The sequence below is a fragment of the Hippichthys cyanospilos genome, chromosome 2, assembly GCF_059441005.1.
Source record: "Hippichthys cyanospilos isolate Australia breed blue-spotted pipefish chromosome 2, RoL_Hcya_1.0, whole genome shotgun sequence".
Classification (NCBI taxonomy): Eukaryota; Metazoa; Chordata; class Actinopteri; order Syngnathiformes; family Syngnathidae; genus Hippichthys; species Hippichthys cyanospilos.
The window spans coordinates 1097761-1114575 of NC_142370.1; the positions used below are offsets into that span (position 1 = coordinate 1097761).

The window sequence follows — 16815 nt, forward strand, 5'->3', positions numbered from 1 at the left end:
GAAAAATGCTTAGTTTTTGATTTATAGTCAACATTAATGAAATGTCCCCAACAGCGTTTTCAGCCCGAGTGGAGCACATTTTGACTGTTTTTTTTTAAAACATCATTGTACATTGAAATTTCTGCTTGCGTATGCTTTAGAAGCAAGAATTAAGAGGACTACATTCATTATTTCAGCTGAAAAATGCTTAGTTTATGATTTATAGTCAACATTAATGAAATGTTCCAAACAAGCGTTTTCAGCCCGAGTGGAGCACATTTTGACCGTTTTTTTAAAAACATCATTGTACATCGAAATTTCTGTTTGCGTATGCTTTAGAAGCAAGAACTAAGAGGACTACATTCATTATTTCAGCTGAAAAATGCTTAGTTTATGATTTATAGTCAACATTAATGTAATGTCCCAAACAAGCGTTTTCAGCCCGAGTGGAGGACATTTTGACTGTTTTTTTAAAAACATCATTGTACATTGAAATTTCTGCTTGCGTATGCTTTAGAAGCAAGAATTAAGAGGACTACATTCATTATTTCAGCTGAAAAATGCTTAGTTTATGATTTATAGTCAACATTAATGTAATGTCCCAAACAAGCGTTTTCAGCCCGAGTGGAGCACATTTTGACTGTTTTTTTAAAAACATCATTGTACATTGAAATTTCTGCTTGCGTATGCTTTAGAAGCAAGAATTAAGAGGACTACATTCATTATTTCAGCTGAAAAATGCTTAATTTATGATTTATAGTCAACATTAATGAAATGTCCCAAACAAGCGTTTTCAGCCCGAGTGGAGCACATTTTGACCGTTTTTTTAAAAACATCATTGTACATTGAAATTTCTGCTTGCGTATGCTTTAGAAGCAAGAATTAAGAGGACTACATTCATTATTTCAGCTGAAAAATGCTTAGTTTATGATTTATAGTCAACATTAATGAAATGTCCCAAACAAGCGTTTTCAGCCCGAAGTGGAGCACATTTTGACTGTTTTTTTAAAAACATCATTGTACATTGAAATTTCTGCTTGCGTATGCTTTAGAAGCAAGAATTAAGAGGACTACATTCATTATTTCGGCTGAAAAATGCTTAATATATGATTTATAGTCAACATTAATGAAATGGCCAAAACAGCGTTTTCAGCCTGAGTGGAGCACATTTTGACCCTTTTTAAAAACATCATTGTACAATGAAATTTCTGCTTGCGTATGCTTTAAAAGCAAGAATTAAGAGGACTGCATTCATTATTTCTGCTGATAAATGCTTAATTTAAGATTTTTAGTCAGCATTAATGAAATGGCCAAAACAGCGTTTTCAGCCCGAGTGGAGCACATTTTGACCCTTTTTAAAAAAACATCATTGTACAATGAAATCTCTGCTTGCGTATGCTTTAGAAGCAAGATTTAAGAGGACTACATTCATCATCTTTGCTGAAAAATGCTTAATTTAAGATTTTTAGTCAGCATTAACGAAATGGCCAAAACAGCGTTTTCAGCCCGAGTGGAGCACATTTTGACCCTTTTTAAAAAACAATGTACAATGAAATTTCTGCTTGTGTATGCTTTAGAAGCAAGAATTAAGAGGACTACATTCATCATTTCTACTGAAAAATGCTTAATTTAAGATTTTTAGTCAACAATAATGAAGAGGCCAAAACAGCGTTTTCAGCCCGAGTGGAGAACATTTTGACCCTTTTTAAAAAAAACATCACTGTACAATGAAATTTCTGCTTGCGTATGCTTTAGATGCAAGAATTAAGAGGACTACATTCATCGTTTTTGCTGAAAAATCCTTAATTTAAGATTTTTAGTCAACATTAATGAAATGGACAAAACAGCGTTTTCAGCCCGAGTGGACCACATTTTTACCCTTTTTAAAAACCATCATTGTACAATAAAATTTATGCTTGCGTATGCTTTAGAAGCAATTATTTAGAGGACTACATTCATCATTTCTGCAAGGTGATTTTAGGCGCAGACATTAAATTACTATAGCTGTGGATCCGAAGGAAGAATTGAGCAGACAGCCGGTAAGCCCCGTTTGTTCCTCCGCGTTGCGCATGCGATGGTTGTGCGGTGGCGGAAATAGGCACGGGGGGGGGGGGGGGGGGGGGGGGGGGGGGGGCTAAATCATTCGGTGTGTGCATTGTATTTAGTGGCTTGCTGAAGTTTATTCTTTGTTGTATTCGCGCGTTAATTAATTTAAAAGTTGGTAGTCTAATTTTAAGGCACTGCTAGTTTAATGTCAAACGCGTACTGTGTATTTTGATTATGTAATATTGTGTATCTGGTTTTATAAGGAATGTGAAAAGAGTTAATGTTTTTTGTTTGTTTTTTACCTGTGACCAACATAACAAGGATTGAAGAAAATCAAAATAAAAAAGGAGAAAAAAAAAAGGAAAAACAAGAATCTGGTCATTGAGTGGAACCCAGTTAGAAGCTCAGCTTTTGTACTACCCCTTCAAGTGTGAGAGAAGCACAGCAGAAAAAAAAAAAACACTTGACAGTAAAAAACTGAGCAGTTGCTGGTTGAAGAAGCATACCAAACCAGCATTGCGTCCAGGCCAGCCCGCTCCTGCTGCTGAGCCCACATCTTGCCCGCTCCTGCCAAGCTCAGTAAGCTAACGTTGTTACCAAAGCCCAGGATGGCCGAGTCGAAGTCTCTGCAACAGTTGAAGAGAGAGAGATTGACCGCCAAACAGCGGTTTACCCGACAAGCAAAGGCACTGCTAAAGTCTTGCAAGAAAATGTCGACAGAAGAACTATTGGGAGCCTTAAGCAAGGTGACATTCGAGGCTGAGAAGATATTGGAGGCAAATGAGGAAGTGGAAGCTTTCATTGAGGAAGCGGAGCTTTAATCTACTGCTTAAGAGGACATCACTACTGCTAAAGAGGACATCAATGTGGATCTGAGGAAGACGACAGAAGACTGCGAACAGAAGCTTGAGGAAGTGGAAACTATTGTCCAGGAGGTGCTGTGGCGAAGTTTTGGCTGCTCCGAACGCTCATTTGCTGTGGAGGCAGCCGAAAAAGACTGTAGGCGCCTGGCAAGGAAATCCGGCCTTAAGCTGGAGGTGTATGAACTAATGCTCAGCAACCTTGAAGGGTTGGTGAAAAAGGCAAAGGAATCCATGCACCAGTGGACTCGATGGGTTCCAGAAGAGGAACGGCCTGACTTCCAGCAGCGCATCAGGAATGTGGAGGGCTCGCTACTGGAGTTAACCTCAGAAAAAGCTACCCTACTGCTAGTAAAGCTGGAAAGTAGTTCCTCAGAGGAAGTGCCACACCAGTCACCTGCCATTACACTCAAACCAAAGGCACTACCACAGTTCTACGGCAACAAACGAGACTTCTACCCCTGGAGGAAAGAGTGGGAGGCACTCCAAAGGCAAGGGGAACCGACCGGGTCCAGGGAGGTCAAAAAGATCCAACTGCTGGGTAGCCTGGAGGACAAAGTCGTGAGGGACCTTCGCCTGTCAACATACGGGACGGCGGATGAGATCTTTCGGGTCCTCGAAAACATGTTCGGAAACAAAATGGCAATTGTGCTGGAAATCATGGAGGAGCTACAGGCACTGCCACCAGTTAAAAGTCACCATCCCAGGAAGATTGTGGACTTAATACAAATTGTGGAATAGGCCCTATTCCACCTCAGTATGACCTCAGTGGACTAGGGAACACCGGTGCCCTGAAAAATCCACTCGTCACAAAGTCCCTGGAAAGTAAGCTGCCGAAGGATTTAAAGAAAGAGTGGCTAGTCCATGTGTCAGAAGAGGAAGATCCCTCCCCTGAGGACAGGTTCGACATGCTCATTAAGTTCCTTAAAAATCAAAAGAAGATATATGGGCAAGTAGACTATGCCGAAGAGGAGTCTGCTGGCAGAGAAAGGCCTTGAAGAGTTCCCTGTCATTATGATGATCCTGGAAGTCACCGCAAATGCTGGCCAGAAGATTGGGACTCTGATAGACTTGGCCTCTGACACAAACTACATAACTCATGAGTAAGCTGAACTTGAGGAGTGAGGATGTGACTCTTGTAGTCCATGAAGTCGGCGGGATGCAAGTGACTGTGGAGACCAAGCGGTACCTGCTAAAGATCCGGGTTTCAACTCCAAGAGGAACCCTGAGATCCCACCAGCTTGTTTGCTACGGGCTGGACAGCATTACCGAGGTGGTTTAGGGGTTGGCCTAAATCATTCGGCGTGTGTATTGTAGTTAATGGCTTGCTGAAATTTATTCTTTGTTGTATTCGCGTAATTTAAAAGTAGGTAGTCTAATTTTAAGGCACTGCTAGTTTAATGTCAAACTGTGTATTTTGATTATGTAATATTGTGTATCGGGTTTTATAAGGAATGTGAAAAGAGTTAATGTTTTTTGTTTAGGGTTTTTTACCTGTGACCAACATAACAAGGATTGAAGAAAATCAAAATAAAAAAGGAAATAAAAAAGGAAAAACAAGAGTCTGGTCATTGAGTGGAACCCAGTTAGAAGCTCAGTTTTGGTACTAACCCTTCAAGTGTGGGAGAAGCACAGCAAAAAAGTTAAAACACTTGACATTATTCGAAAATGAAATTTCTGCTTGGTTATGCTTTTTAGAAGCAAGAATATTCAGGATAACATTCATCATTTTTGCTGAACTACGTTTAGTTTATGTTTTACAGTCAACGTTAATGAAATGACCAAAACAGCGTTTTCAGCCCGAGTGGAGGACATTTTGACCCTATTTGGCAGACATCATTCTACAATGAAATTTCTGCTTGGTTATGCTTTAGAAGCAAGAATATTTAGGATAACATTAATCTTTTCTGTTGAAATATATTTAGTTTTTATTTTACAGACAACATTAATGAAATGGCCAAAACAGCGTTTTCAGCCCGAGTGAAGCACATTTTGACCCTTCTTGGCAAACATCATTCTACAACTAGATTATGTACAATTCCTCAAAAAATTGCGTGTGAAGGGCAAACAGTTGAAGGGAGAGGTGTTGCATGCTGGAGTTATGTTGAATGTTGAAGTGCTTGAACCTGTGACATCATGTGAAATATACAAAGTTGGCATTGTTTTAAATAGGCCTATCTTTGTAGAAGATAAAAGAAAAAAACAAAACATTAGGAATTGTGGGAACATTTTGAATTGTGGGAAGAGGAAAATGGAATTCATGGAATAGCGGGCTTCGGTGAAATCGATTAAAGTTGGAACATTTTGAATGAGTCAAATAATGTAGAAGATACAAGGAAATACTGAAAATGATGAATAGTTCTTTAACACTATTTTCTTCATAATATTTTTAGTAAACTCTCAATTTTCTGGTTCGTAGTTACCATTCTCCTAGTAAAATAAAAATTCTGGATGGAGCCCTGTTGTGTGTGCGCATGAGTGTGTGTATTCGTTCGTCACTTACATGGATGAATTGTCCATCCACGGTCACCGTCTCCTCATGCAGTTTTTGTTTCATGACGGATAGCATTGACGGCACAGATGAGGCATAGAGGAGCTCTCTCTGGCTGGGGCCTCCTTTTCCTCTGGTAATTGCAGTTGGGGCCCGACATCAATTTTGTGGCCCTTCTACTATTGACAAACACGAAACTGCTGCCCTCTTTTTGACTTTGGATGCAGTTTTTACTTAGAGTCATGTGTTCTGCAACCACCTTAGCGATGAACAATGTTGTATCCATTCTGAAAGAGAAAAGCAAAAACTATTGACGTTGTTTTTTTTTTGTATTCGATATATGTCAAAACTCATTTTGGCTCTGGGGCCGGATCTACACCTTCTGTTCTCAGGTGGATCAGTAAAAAAATGTCAACTCTAGCTTTGTTTCCCAGAACTATGTTTTATCATTAGCCTACATTTGTAGCCTATCCTACATACCTATCGTAATCACGGATGACAAGAGATCTGTTCTAAGCAAAACACATATATTCACAAACGATTGCATTAGAAAAAAATATGTTTTTGTGTTTGGTGGTGAATGTGTTAACAACGGCTTTATTTTAACAGTTGACTGAATGCAATTTTACTCCTGAACCAACTCACCACACTAACAAACCGAAGTGGAAGCTATGATTATTTAGTTTTTTGGCCTTGATTGTCATACTACTTTGAAACAAAAAATAAAACGTTATAGCAGCGCATGGCCAGTAAGATTAAGTTATATCATATTAATATTAATCGTCTTTTGCATGAAACCAGATTAATTTTATTTTTAATACACTGGACGTGAGGGATTTTTTCATATTTACTGCTCTCTAGCGGCGGAAGGGAGCATTTGTTTTGATTTCTTTTAAAAATCAAAACTTTTGATAGAGATGAACTACAGACTCGCTTTTTTCGACGGACTGAAATTTTTGCCGGGTCGAATGAAATCTAGTGTTGTAGAAATCAAAGCTTTTTGATCCACTGAATCCGTCTGAAGCAACTGTGTTGAAATGGGTCAGTATCGCGACGCACTCACATGAATCCATGTTGAGCATCACGACTGCTTCCTGAAACACTGCATCAATGGGACAGTTGTGTCAAAATGGGTCAGAGTTTCAAAGCATTTGACACAATTCAGTATGGTGACATATTTTTGATAAAACCACATTGCATTTCCATTTGACATTTGGGCAATGTATAATAAAAATACAAGAAACTATTGTAACATTCTTAGAAAACAAAAAAAAAGAAATACTTGTGCAACAAGATACTGTGATGGTACCTTGTTGCAGTTGGTTGGCAACCAGTTCAGGGCGTGCTTCATCTACTGCCTGAAGTAAGGTGGGATAGGTACCAGCAAGCCTGCGATCCTTGTCCTCACAAGGATCGCTGGCTTGCTGGAAGACAGAAAATGGATGGATCAATGGATGGATAGGTATATAATATATATAGATAGAAAATGGATGGATGAATAGGTATATAAAATGCTTCAAACACTGGAATCGGTATTTATGTGTTTTACATATTTTTTTTTTCAAAAATAAAATAATTCCTGTCACATTGGTTCCTATTTTTTGGAGTTGCAGGCATATGAAAATATATTTTAGGTACCTATTTTAGGTATGTATGTATGTATGTATGTATGTATGTATGTATAGTATGTACTGTACAGTATGTACATTGTGTATGCATGTGTGTACACTGTACGCATGAGTGTGTACAGTACAGTAGGTATGTATAATATGTGGTGCGCATGTATGTGTATTTGTATGTATGTTTGTACAGTATGTATGTAATTTGTGAAAAATATAAATATTGCAGATGAACCAGTGCAAAAAATACATAAATATTTAGAAAAATCTCAAAATAATGAATATTTATTTTCATATATTTGCATATTACTTTGAATAACCTCTTAAATTTCTGATTAGCAGATACCATGCTCCTAGTAAAATAAATATTCTGGATGGAGCCCTGTTGTGAGTGTGTGTGTATACGTTTGTGACTCAACAAACTTACATGGATGAATTGTCCATCCACAGTCACCGTACCCTCAGGCAGCTTTTGTTTTACATGGGCTGGTGTTGATGGCACAGATGAGGCACAGAGCAGCTCTCTGGTTTGGGCCTCCTTTTCCTCTGGTAATTGTAGTTGGGGCTCGACATGAATTTTTGTGGCCCTTCTGCTCATTGACAAACACAAAATCGATGCTCTTGTGTCTTTGGACGCAAGGTGAGGACACAGGTTTTGCCTTGACACTTATGTGTTCTGCAACCACCTTAACAATGGAGCAATGCTGTTGCCATTCTGAAAGAGAAAGCCAAAAACACGGTTTTTGATCTGATATATTCTAATTGTTTCAAGAGAGTCACTGAAACTGCATAAAGTACAACAGAAGCTCGTATCTACACAACCTCAATGTGAAATTCAGCCATCAGGTGAAGCACAGCCGCAAAGCACCCATTTAAGCAGCAAGGAAGGCTTCCATTTCAAATGTCACTTTTGCACTAAAATAAATAGTATAATAAATAGTTTTGTATTATTATTACATTACATTTCATATTTCATATTTGGACTGCATTTAAGGCATCACATATATTTTAAAATGAGGTAAATAAGAGATACTTATATAGTATAAAAAGAATTTATGTAAATTATTAAATAATCATTTTAAATTAAGAACTACAGTACTATAAATTTATTATAACGTATTCAAAATAACGAATGAGCTCATTGTAAATGAACAAAAATTATCGTGCCTAACAAGCATTGCAATATGCAACGAGATAGTTTTAGAACATACAAGAATACTTTTTTGCGAGCAATGCAATGGCATTCGGCGGAAAACGACATGGCTTTCAGTTTACATTAGCATCTTAGCTTCGTCGTTCCTTTAGTCAGTGCAGAATAGAAAAATACTTCGATCGCCCTAGAAGAGATTAACATTGGCCGAGGGTCCCCACCAGGGCTCTCACCAGACATCGCCTTTATTCTGTGACGTATTATGAACGGTCAGTCTCGTAATTCTTTTTAAACATAATTAATTTACATCTGGACAGGTAACGTTGCCACATCAAATCCGCTCTTGCATCTGCAAAATGAAATAAATAAAAAATACAGTATTTACTAGACCGATTTAGTGCTAAATTTCTTCTCCACAACTCCAACGCAAAACTGAAAGTAAAAGTAGGAAGCTATAGTGTGTTGTTGCCACTCACTCATTACAAAATAAAAAACGAGTATAAAAAATGAAACTTATGCCAACAGGCTGGATTATTAACATTAGAAAGAAAAAAAGAAACGATGTAAAAAACTATTCTGTCTGGAGTCTCATGACTTCCCCCTCTGTGCTGAACAAAAGTGGGAGGCGCAGGCCACCGGCAGGTATAAGTGGGCGTTCATCAAATGTGGCTTCCCACATGGCCAGGGGGATAGTGACTGGGTTCCCCGAGTCCTCCACCACCTCCACTATGTCCACCAAGTAATCAACACGATGGTGATGTTTTTGCTTGACTCGCAGATCTGTTGAGTGGAATGATAAAATGAAGTGTCATAATGGATGAAATTCAAAACAAAATTACTGGTTGTTTACATACACACATTCCAGGCACACGCTCGCGCGAGATGGTCATCATTATACTTAACTTTCAGTTTTTAACACAAAACCTTATCATTTTGCGTTTAATGAAAGAGGACTACAGAACTCTTATTGTAATTACCATTAAAAGTCGGAATTCACAGGATTTGTGCAATTTTAAGTTCAACCATAGCTGAGTGTCTAATTTATTCCATTTATTCCAATTAGAATAGATATGAATGACTCATGAACAAAAGTGTGAGGCACAGGCCACCGGCAGGTATAAGTGGGCGCTCATCAAATGTGGCTTCCCACACAGCCAGAGGGATGGTGACTGGGTTGACTCATGTGTTTAATTAATACCATTTATTCCAATTAGAATAGATATGAATGACTCATAGTTATGAAAATGCTTCATATTAACACCTCAATTGGAATTAAGAGGCCAAACCTAAGTTGACTTTCATTTGGATTCACAGGTGTGTTGTATTCATTTTATTAATCCAAACACACATGTCACGTGTATGGTTCAATCAGAATAGCCAAGCTACGTCAATGGTTCTGTCTTGACTGAAATGTGTTGTGAGATTGTAGTTCACATGCTATAAATGGCAGCAAGAGCGTGACTGAGACAGAAGTACTTTGAGTACTGCATTGTTTTTGTCTTGATGTTGCTTGATAAGTATTAAAATACCTTGAACACAGGCAATTTTTGAGTACCACTGACATAGAAGCAATTAATTACTCACATCTACCTTGGTGTACTGCGTTGTGTGCATGGTGACACCGTAGTCATTGCCTCGTACACTCAAATGGGTGAAGCGATAGTTGATCCCCACAGAAACATTATTGAGGGTGGCCTCCCTCCAGAGGGTGATCTTTATAGATGCTTCATCCTGTAGTAGTTTAAAAATGCTCTGTATGTGTTGTTTGAAGTTCGACAACTGAAAATCACTAACTGTGTACTTACTTTTTGAATTGTGATTATGCACATGGGCGCATCCCGGGTGCCCCTCTGCCTCACCATCCGCATTGACTGCATCTAAAGTGGACCAAGGTAAACATAAAAGTCAAAGGCATAATTATGTGTGCTCGTGCCTAGAATGTATGTGTATCAACAACCATGAAACTGAAAGGGAAGAAAAAAAGTCATTCGGGTGTCCTTGTAATAATCAGTTCATTGCAATAATTGTGTTAACCTGCACGTAACTGTATTTCAAATGCATTCATGTCCTTCTGGGGCAACCTCTCGACAAACCAAAGTAATGGTGAGTTTTAGTCAATCACATTTTGAACGTAAAACAAGTTGACACTTAATGAAAAACGAAAGGTATTCCAAATACAGTATTGCAAGAGAAAGCAAGTAATCGTGTTAGAACACAAAAAATGGGCGTAATACACATGATGGAAATAGAATAATAGAAAAATAATTAATGAATAAATGATTTTTTTTCACACGTTATCTTTGATGAGTGTATGTACAAGAATGTGTGTGACAGTGCTTATAGGTGCATATGTGACCTAATAAACTTACATGAGTTACTTGCCCTTCAAGGGAAACCATGCCCTCAGGCGCCTGATTTTTGATTGCCTGAGGGGTGATGGTGGTGATGGGGGGCACAGAAGGAGCTTGGCTTGGGCCTCCAGGTCAGGGGAGATGGTGAGTTGGGGACCAGAATAAATCTTCATCCCCCTCCTGCTTAGCAGGACATTTGGGGTCCGGCTATCCACACAATTACAAAAGACAAAGTTGTTGCCCTCTGTGACTTTGGCAGCCAAATCTGGAAATAGAACAAGTTTGTACACGCTTTGCCCGTCACAGAGGGCAACAACTTTGTTTTCATGAAATCCGTCCAACTCTAGCGGTTGTTAGGGCAAAAAATCCAGTTTTTGTCCGTGATGCATGTTTCTACTTTTACTGCTTTCGCGATGAGCATCTGTGTTGCCACACTATTAGGACCGTGATATTTCATCAAATAAATTCTAAATAGTTGCCAAAACGGTACAGTTGTACCGAACCTAGTATATGCACAACATCATTTAAAGTTTAGTGGTATAATGACGCGCAATTTCCACAAGAGTGAATTGTTGAGGGGATAACCACAAAGCATCAATTTAATTTCAATTAAATAATTTCATGTCAATTAAATAGGAACGTCTGCCTTTTCTAACGTCAGCGTAATATCATGAAAAAGAAATAAATTTTCACACCAGCATTATATTACATTTATTGACTGCATTTAAAGATAGTATTATGTACAACAAAACCAAATAATGCAACAATTCCTGTATTTGTAACGAAATAAAATGTCATGAGTCAGTGGATGAAGTTGAGAGCAATGATTTTAAAGATCCATCAGGTGTCAGTGTTGAGCAACAAAAGCAACAGGTCAAGCTAGCTTAAAGCCGCACGTGGCGAGTCTGTGTGCTAGCAGAAGCGTCCACATATACATTGTGATGGAAAACAAACTACGAAATTTCAGTTGACACTTTCTTTGCACATTAACAAAATAAAAATCCCTAACATATTCCAGCACTCTGGAGGGATTTATTGTGACGAGCGGCGACAAAGCAGTGTATATAATTAAATCGAGTTTTACCCCCCACCCCACCCCACTATTGCGTTGGAGAAAAAAAAAGGGGAAAACGTTGACGATGAAATAATGAAATGTACTGTCTATAATAGAAGAGCATAAAATAAAGACATTTCCAATGGTTCATCGACTGTTTGTAGTTTTACACAAAACGTGTTACACAATGCAAGGTAATTTTTCCTCCACCTGCTAGCCAAGAGGTTTTTTTTTAATATATGTGGCAGAAGGCCGAATTTTTTTTCACACTGGTTTGCACCGATTTCTAACGGCATTTACAGAACATAAAACAACGTTACGGAAAATAAACCTAACACTATACATTTTGAAGTGTATAACCATGCCTTATATATTAAATATTTTCGAGTTTTTTTGTCACTTTCTTACATTTTGAGTCGGGTCAGTCGGCAAAATGTAATTTGCAGTATTTATACATATTCCAAATATATATAAAAAAAAAAACATGTCACAGAAGTACATTCACTCGAAAAAACTGAAACATGCAGAACAATAATTTTGGGAAGGTGTTACATTCGGTTTGAACTTAAGAGGAAATAATAGCCTACCTCTCTCTGTCGTCGTCAATGTGAGGTGGACTTTTTATTCCAAATAGCATAGACCCATCCCACTATCGCGTTGGAGAAATAATGGCCTACCTCTCTCTGTCGTCGTCAATGTCAAGTGAATTTTTATTCCAAGTAGCCCCACCCCTAAGTGGCAGAAAGCGGAAAAAACATTCGATTTTGGTAATGTACGTCATCTTGAAAAAAAAAAGAGGGGTGATTTATTAAAGTTGTAGCGGGCTTCAAATCGGCTGTGCATACCGACTATGTGCCTATTTATTACTACTTAATAAGCATAACATCTAGAGGTACACAGGGGCTTGAGAATGCACACCATTCATAACATCACCCTTAATAATTTAATGAAGCAACCCTCAATTTCCAGAGCATTCAAAACCAATAGTTTCTTTTCTTTTACTTTTTATTTTTGCAGCCATTGATTATTAACTAATAAACGTGACTACATAAGAAATAAAGTATTTGCACTCACCAATACGGGCCCGCACAGTACCTCCATTTATAAATGAAATGGTTAAGACCGAAAGACTTTGACCGAGCAAGAACAGTTTTTGAGCACATAAAAATATATTGATTTTCTGTGTTTGCGACCTCTGCGTTTTCGCTGAGCACGTAAGGACACAACTCAAGCGTGAGCGAAGGATTTGGAGCGAGCAAAATGTTTTTCTGTGCTGGACTGACTGCTTCGGCCAAAATTCTTGTGGTAGACAAGTGTGAGCAGTCTGGGTGTTGTCCAGGTTGTCTCATGAGGTTTGAAGAGGGTAATGTGGACAAAGTGTGATTCCTTTTGATACAGCATTTTGTTGGAATAAAGTTACTGAGAAATACAAGCAGCTTGTCTAAAATGCATCAAGTAAAAGCACAAAAGAAAAACCTCTCTGAAATTGAATATCATTATATTATAATGTTTAATTATAAACATTTAATTCTCTGGATATTATAATGATTATAATATGCAGAGAATTAAATGTATTTTGTGGCATTTAACAATCTGGCCAATTTGCATCAAAGGGGTTTCCACTGTATGACACAATTTTACTGTTAAGCACTCAAGTATGCTGGCAGCATAATCGATGCAACACTGAATGGTGTTAAACTGAATGCGAGAAACAAACGCGAAAAGTAATTCCTAAGAAGTTAAGAACAAAATTAGTTGGTAGAGTATGCCTGAACAGTGGAGAGTGTTTTTTTTAATGTCTTATTAAATAAATCAAGATAAGATAGTTGAATAGCTGCACAATAAGAAATGTAAAAAAAAAAAAAGGGAATAGAAACAAATCTGTTCCAGCAGCAAAGAATTTCCAATTGACTTTTTTTTCTTATTCAAACTTTAGGGCAGGGATCACCAAACTTTTTGAAACCGAGAGCAATTCTTTGGTACTGAGTAATACGAAGGACTACCAGTGGTGGCGGTTGGCAAAGAAATACCGTGCATTCGCCGGAAGAGGGCAATGTTGTATTGAAACGTAACCTAATTTTGTTCTGTTCGATTTTTATATTTTGTATTTCGGTTGAAATGGCTCCATATTATTTCTAAGTCCACTGGAGCAATAGTGTTAATTTATGGATGATTTTCAATCCGTCAGCTAGCAGAGTTTATTAAGGGTCGCGAAAGGGGCTTCCGGGAAAATCATTCACGCTGCTGTCATCAAGTCAGACGCGACGGCACGCGTATATCCGAAGACGTAAAGTGTTCCAGCTTTGTCTATGTTTAGCGGCCCAAAGTGGTATGTATGAGTTTGGTTTATGTTTAAATGCATATTATGTTGTCCGTAGCTGACATCTCTTTTGTATGTGTCAGTTCTACGGTGTGAACTGTTGCAAACAAGTGCAGTCAGTAAAGCATTAGTACGAAGAACCTTGGTGTCTCTCCCTTTTTTTGGACAAAGCCGGCATAACCAGTTTATGTGAAGACCTTGATCATGTGATTGATTTCTCACAAGAATTAAGGATCAGCTGTAGTAAATCAAGTGTAATATGTCATGTATATGTGATTTGCATAATCGTTAGTAAAATTCCTGGAAAATTACAATGGTCTATCACTTGAACTATTATAACTATTATAGCAGACCAGGTCTGCTGGTTATTCATGTGATTTTTGGGGGCGACCCAGTGCCTGCGGCCACTACGTGGATGACCCCTGCTTTAGGTAATTCAATTATGCTGGTAGCATAAACTCTCAAGCAATGTATTATTCAATGACACGGAATTCAAAGTTCAAAGGAAGTTGCATGGTAGAATAGGCTAAAAGACGGTGGAAGAGGTTGAGCAATGTCTTGTTTTCCTGTAGTTTGAACATGTTTCCCATTGGGTGAATAAACATTTAAATATGAACAAATGTTGTTTTAGTCGAGGGGGTATCATACAGTGGAAAGTCCTCATTGTAACTACAATAGTATTTCTTAATGGAGAATTAATGATAAAATAGGAGATGAATAGATGCACAGAGTAGTACAAAAAAATAAATAATAATGGGAACAAATCTGGTCCAATCGCATCAAAGGTGTTTCCACTTTAAGGCACTTCCTTTTTTTTTTTTACTGTAAAGGGTAACTATACATTTAAATATGAAGAAGTACAGTGTTTTAGTAAAGGCAGTATCAAACAGTGGAAAGTCCTCATTCTAACTGCTGTAAAATTTCTTAATGAAGAATTAATTAATGATAAAACAGATGAATTGATGCACAAAAAAAATAGCATCAAAGGTGTTTCCACTGTCTGACTCATTCATTTTATTACTGTAACGGACTCAAGTATGCTGGCAGCATTAACCGGTAACTGATGAAACACTGAATGATGCTGAACTGAATGTTGGTTACAACAGCTGAAAAGTAGTTACTAAGACAATTCGGAGGAAATTGGTTGATACAATAGGCTTAAAAACAGCAGAGGGTGTGTGCGTGTGTGTGTATGTACACACACACATTTTATATATATATATATATATATATATATATATATATATATATATATATATATATATATATATATATATATATATATATATTTTTTTTTTTTTATAACAGGCTTCTCATTTCATGACTGTACATTCGAATGTCACCTTACACCAAAAACAGAAGTGCTGCATCAGTCCATCACACTGTTTTAGCTGAGGGGTTTTCATACAGTGGAAAGACAGAATTTAATCTCATAATAACTGCTTTAAGATTTCTTAATGAAGACGTAATGATAAAATAGTGGATGAAAAGATGCACAAAGACTTATGTAAAAAAAATGGATTAAAGGAATAGAAACAAATCTCTAAGATCAAACAAGCTTGTCAAAAATTTTAAGTGCAAACCATTGAAAAAGGAGACCAACAAATACAAATACAATGGTTTACGAACTCCCTCTTTTACAAACTTTTCATTTTACGAACGTGGACCGCGGCGTTTTTTGTCCCCCTCTTACGCACAAACCTTTCGTTTTACGAACAATCCAACATGCCCCAACATGCCGGTCAATGTGTCCGTACTATTTTTTTCGCTTTGCTGCATCAACAAAATCAACTGTTCTCACATGTCACGGTAACGCTGATATGCTATTGCTCTTACAATGTTACAGTCACTGTGTCAGTCACGGTGTCAGTCACGGAGATGCTGATATGCTATTGGTCGATTAAGGTCACAGTCCTGGTCTCAGTCACGGAGATGCGGATATGCTATTGGCCAGCGTCACGTCAATCAGAGAAATGCCAATGTGCTATTGGCCGAACGCCTTCATCTAGCTTGATGGCACAGCCGGTCGGTGTGTTGTGAAGACTTTGCAAACTTTATCTGTTAGACATGGCTTCTAAAATTGCGAGTGGTGGTAAAGGAAGAAATAAGAGGATGATGACAATAGAAACGAAGCAGGAGATAATAAAAAAATACGGAGGCGCACGCATAGTTAACCTTGCTCGTGAGTATGGCCGAAACCGCTCGGCATTCTTCTAAGGGCAAGACTTTCCTTGCCAGGGGACGGACCTCGGTCAACAACAAAATGGAGAGGCTTCTTCTATTATGGATTAAAGTGAAGGAAATCGCCTGTGATATGTTCTCGTTTGAGAAAAGTTTTCATTTAAGAAAATAAATAAATTCTGCGGGTTGGTCTCTGCTCCCCTCCGCCTCCACCCAGCTCAAGTCACGTCGCCCCAAAGGTAAATGTCATTTTTCCTTTGTATATTTGTTTAATTTAACTGTACAGTAGATTGTTACTATTTTTTAATATGTGTATAAAGTCATGATGTTTTTATCTAAGGTTTTTGCACGCGTTGCACGCATTCACTAATTAACATAGGTTTGGATTTCCCGTCATACGAGCAATTCGAGTTACGAGCATAGCTGCTGAACGGATTAAGTTCGTAACACGGGGGTCCACTGTAGTTGTGTGATGTGAAGCAGTACATTATAGCTTCATGTGTCAAGAGTGAGAGATTGTATTTATGTTATGGAATATTAAGATGTTACATGAAACATTGTCTGTATCAACGGCAGTGGTTAGATTTTGGAGCTGATTTGTTCTCATTCCATAATTTGCTAGGGCTGCGATTGGCTGGCAACCAGTTGAGAGTGTCCCTCACCCACTGCCGAAGACAGCTGGCATAGACACCAGCAAGTGAGCGGTCCGCGTGAGGCTATGCGCCGACAAATAGATGGATGGATATAATTTGCGAGGGTAAAAG

The 16815-nt window shown here is 38.1% G+C and overlaps 1 protein-coding gene across 9 annotated transcripts; it reads right to left on the minus strand.

Moving 5' to 3' along the window:
* Positions 1-4634: 4634 nt before the first annotated feature.
* Positions 4635-14645, minus strand: LOC148426814 (uncharacterized). 9 transcript variants are annotated; one of them, XM_088408414.1, is made up of 10 exons: positions 12138-14645; positions 10515-10761; positions 9951-10022; positions 9736-9876; positions 8379-8925; positions 7818-7910; positions 7423-7710; positions 6686-6800; positions 6440-6478; positions 5150-5663 (listed from the first exon to the last, which is right to left on the minus strand). In XM_088408414.1, coding segments are annotated over exons 7-10 (327 nt in total). In that variant the 5' UTR covers positions 7594-7710; positions 7818-7910; positions 8379-8925; positions 9736-9876; positions 9951-10022; positions 10515-10761; positions 12138-14645; the 3' UTR covers positions 5150-5661. The 9 variants fall into 9 exon arrangements, 6 of the variants coding, with proteins under 6 accessions (XP_088264540.1, XP_088264541.1, XP_088264542.1 ...); XM_088408415.1 differs by lacking the exon at positions 7818-7910 and having other exon boundaries at positions 5150-5552; positions 5636-5663; positions 12138-14644; XM_088408416.1 differs by lacking the exon at positions 7818-7910 and having other exon boundaries at positions 5150-5555; positions 5636-5663; positions 12138-14644.
* Positions 14646-16815: the final 2170 nt, after the last annotated feature.

Bases quoted from the DNA above. Each gene is read 5' to 3' on its own strand.
- LOC148426814 (XM_088408414.1), bottom strand. From the start codon at position 7,593: ATGAGCAGAAGGGCCACAAAAATTCATGTCGAGCCCCAACTACAATTA. The intron at 6,801-7,422 runs GTAAGTTTGTTG...TCTGTCTTCCAG, and splicing joins TGGATGGACAATTCATCCAT to CAAGCCAGCGATCCTTGTGA. The intron at 6,479-6,685 runs GTACCATCACAG...CCATTGATGCAG, and splicing joins TGCCAACCAACTGCAACAAG to TGTTTCAGGAAGCAGTCGTG.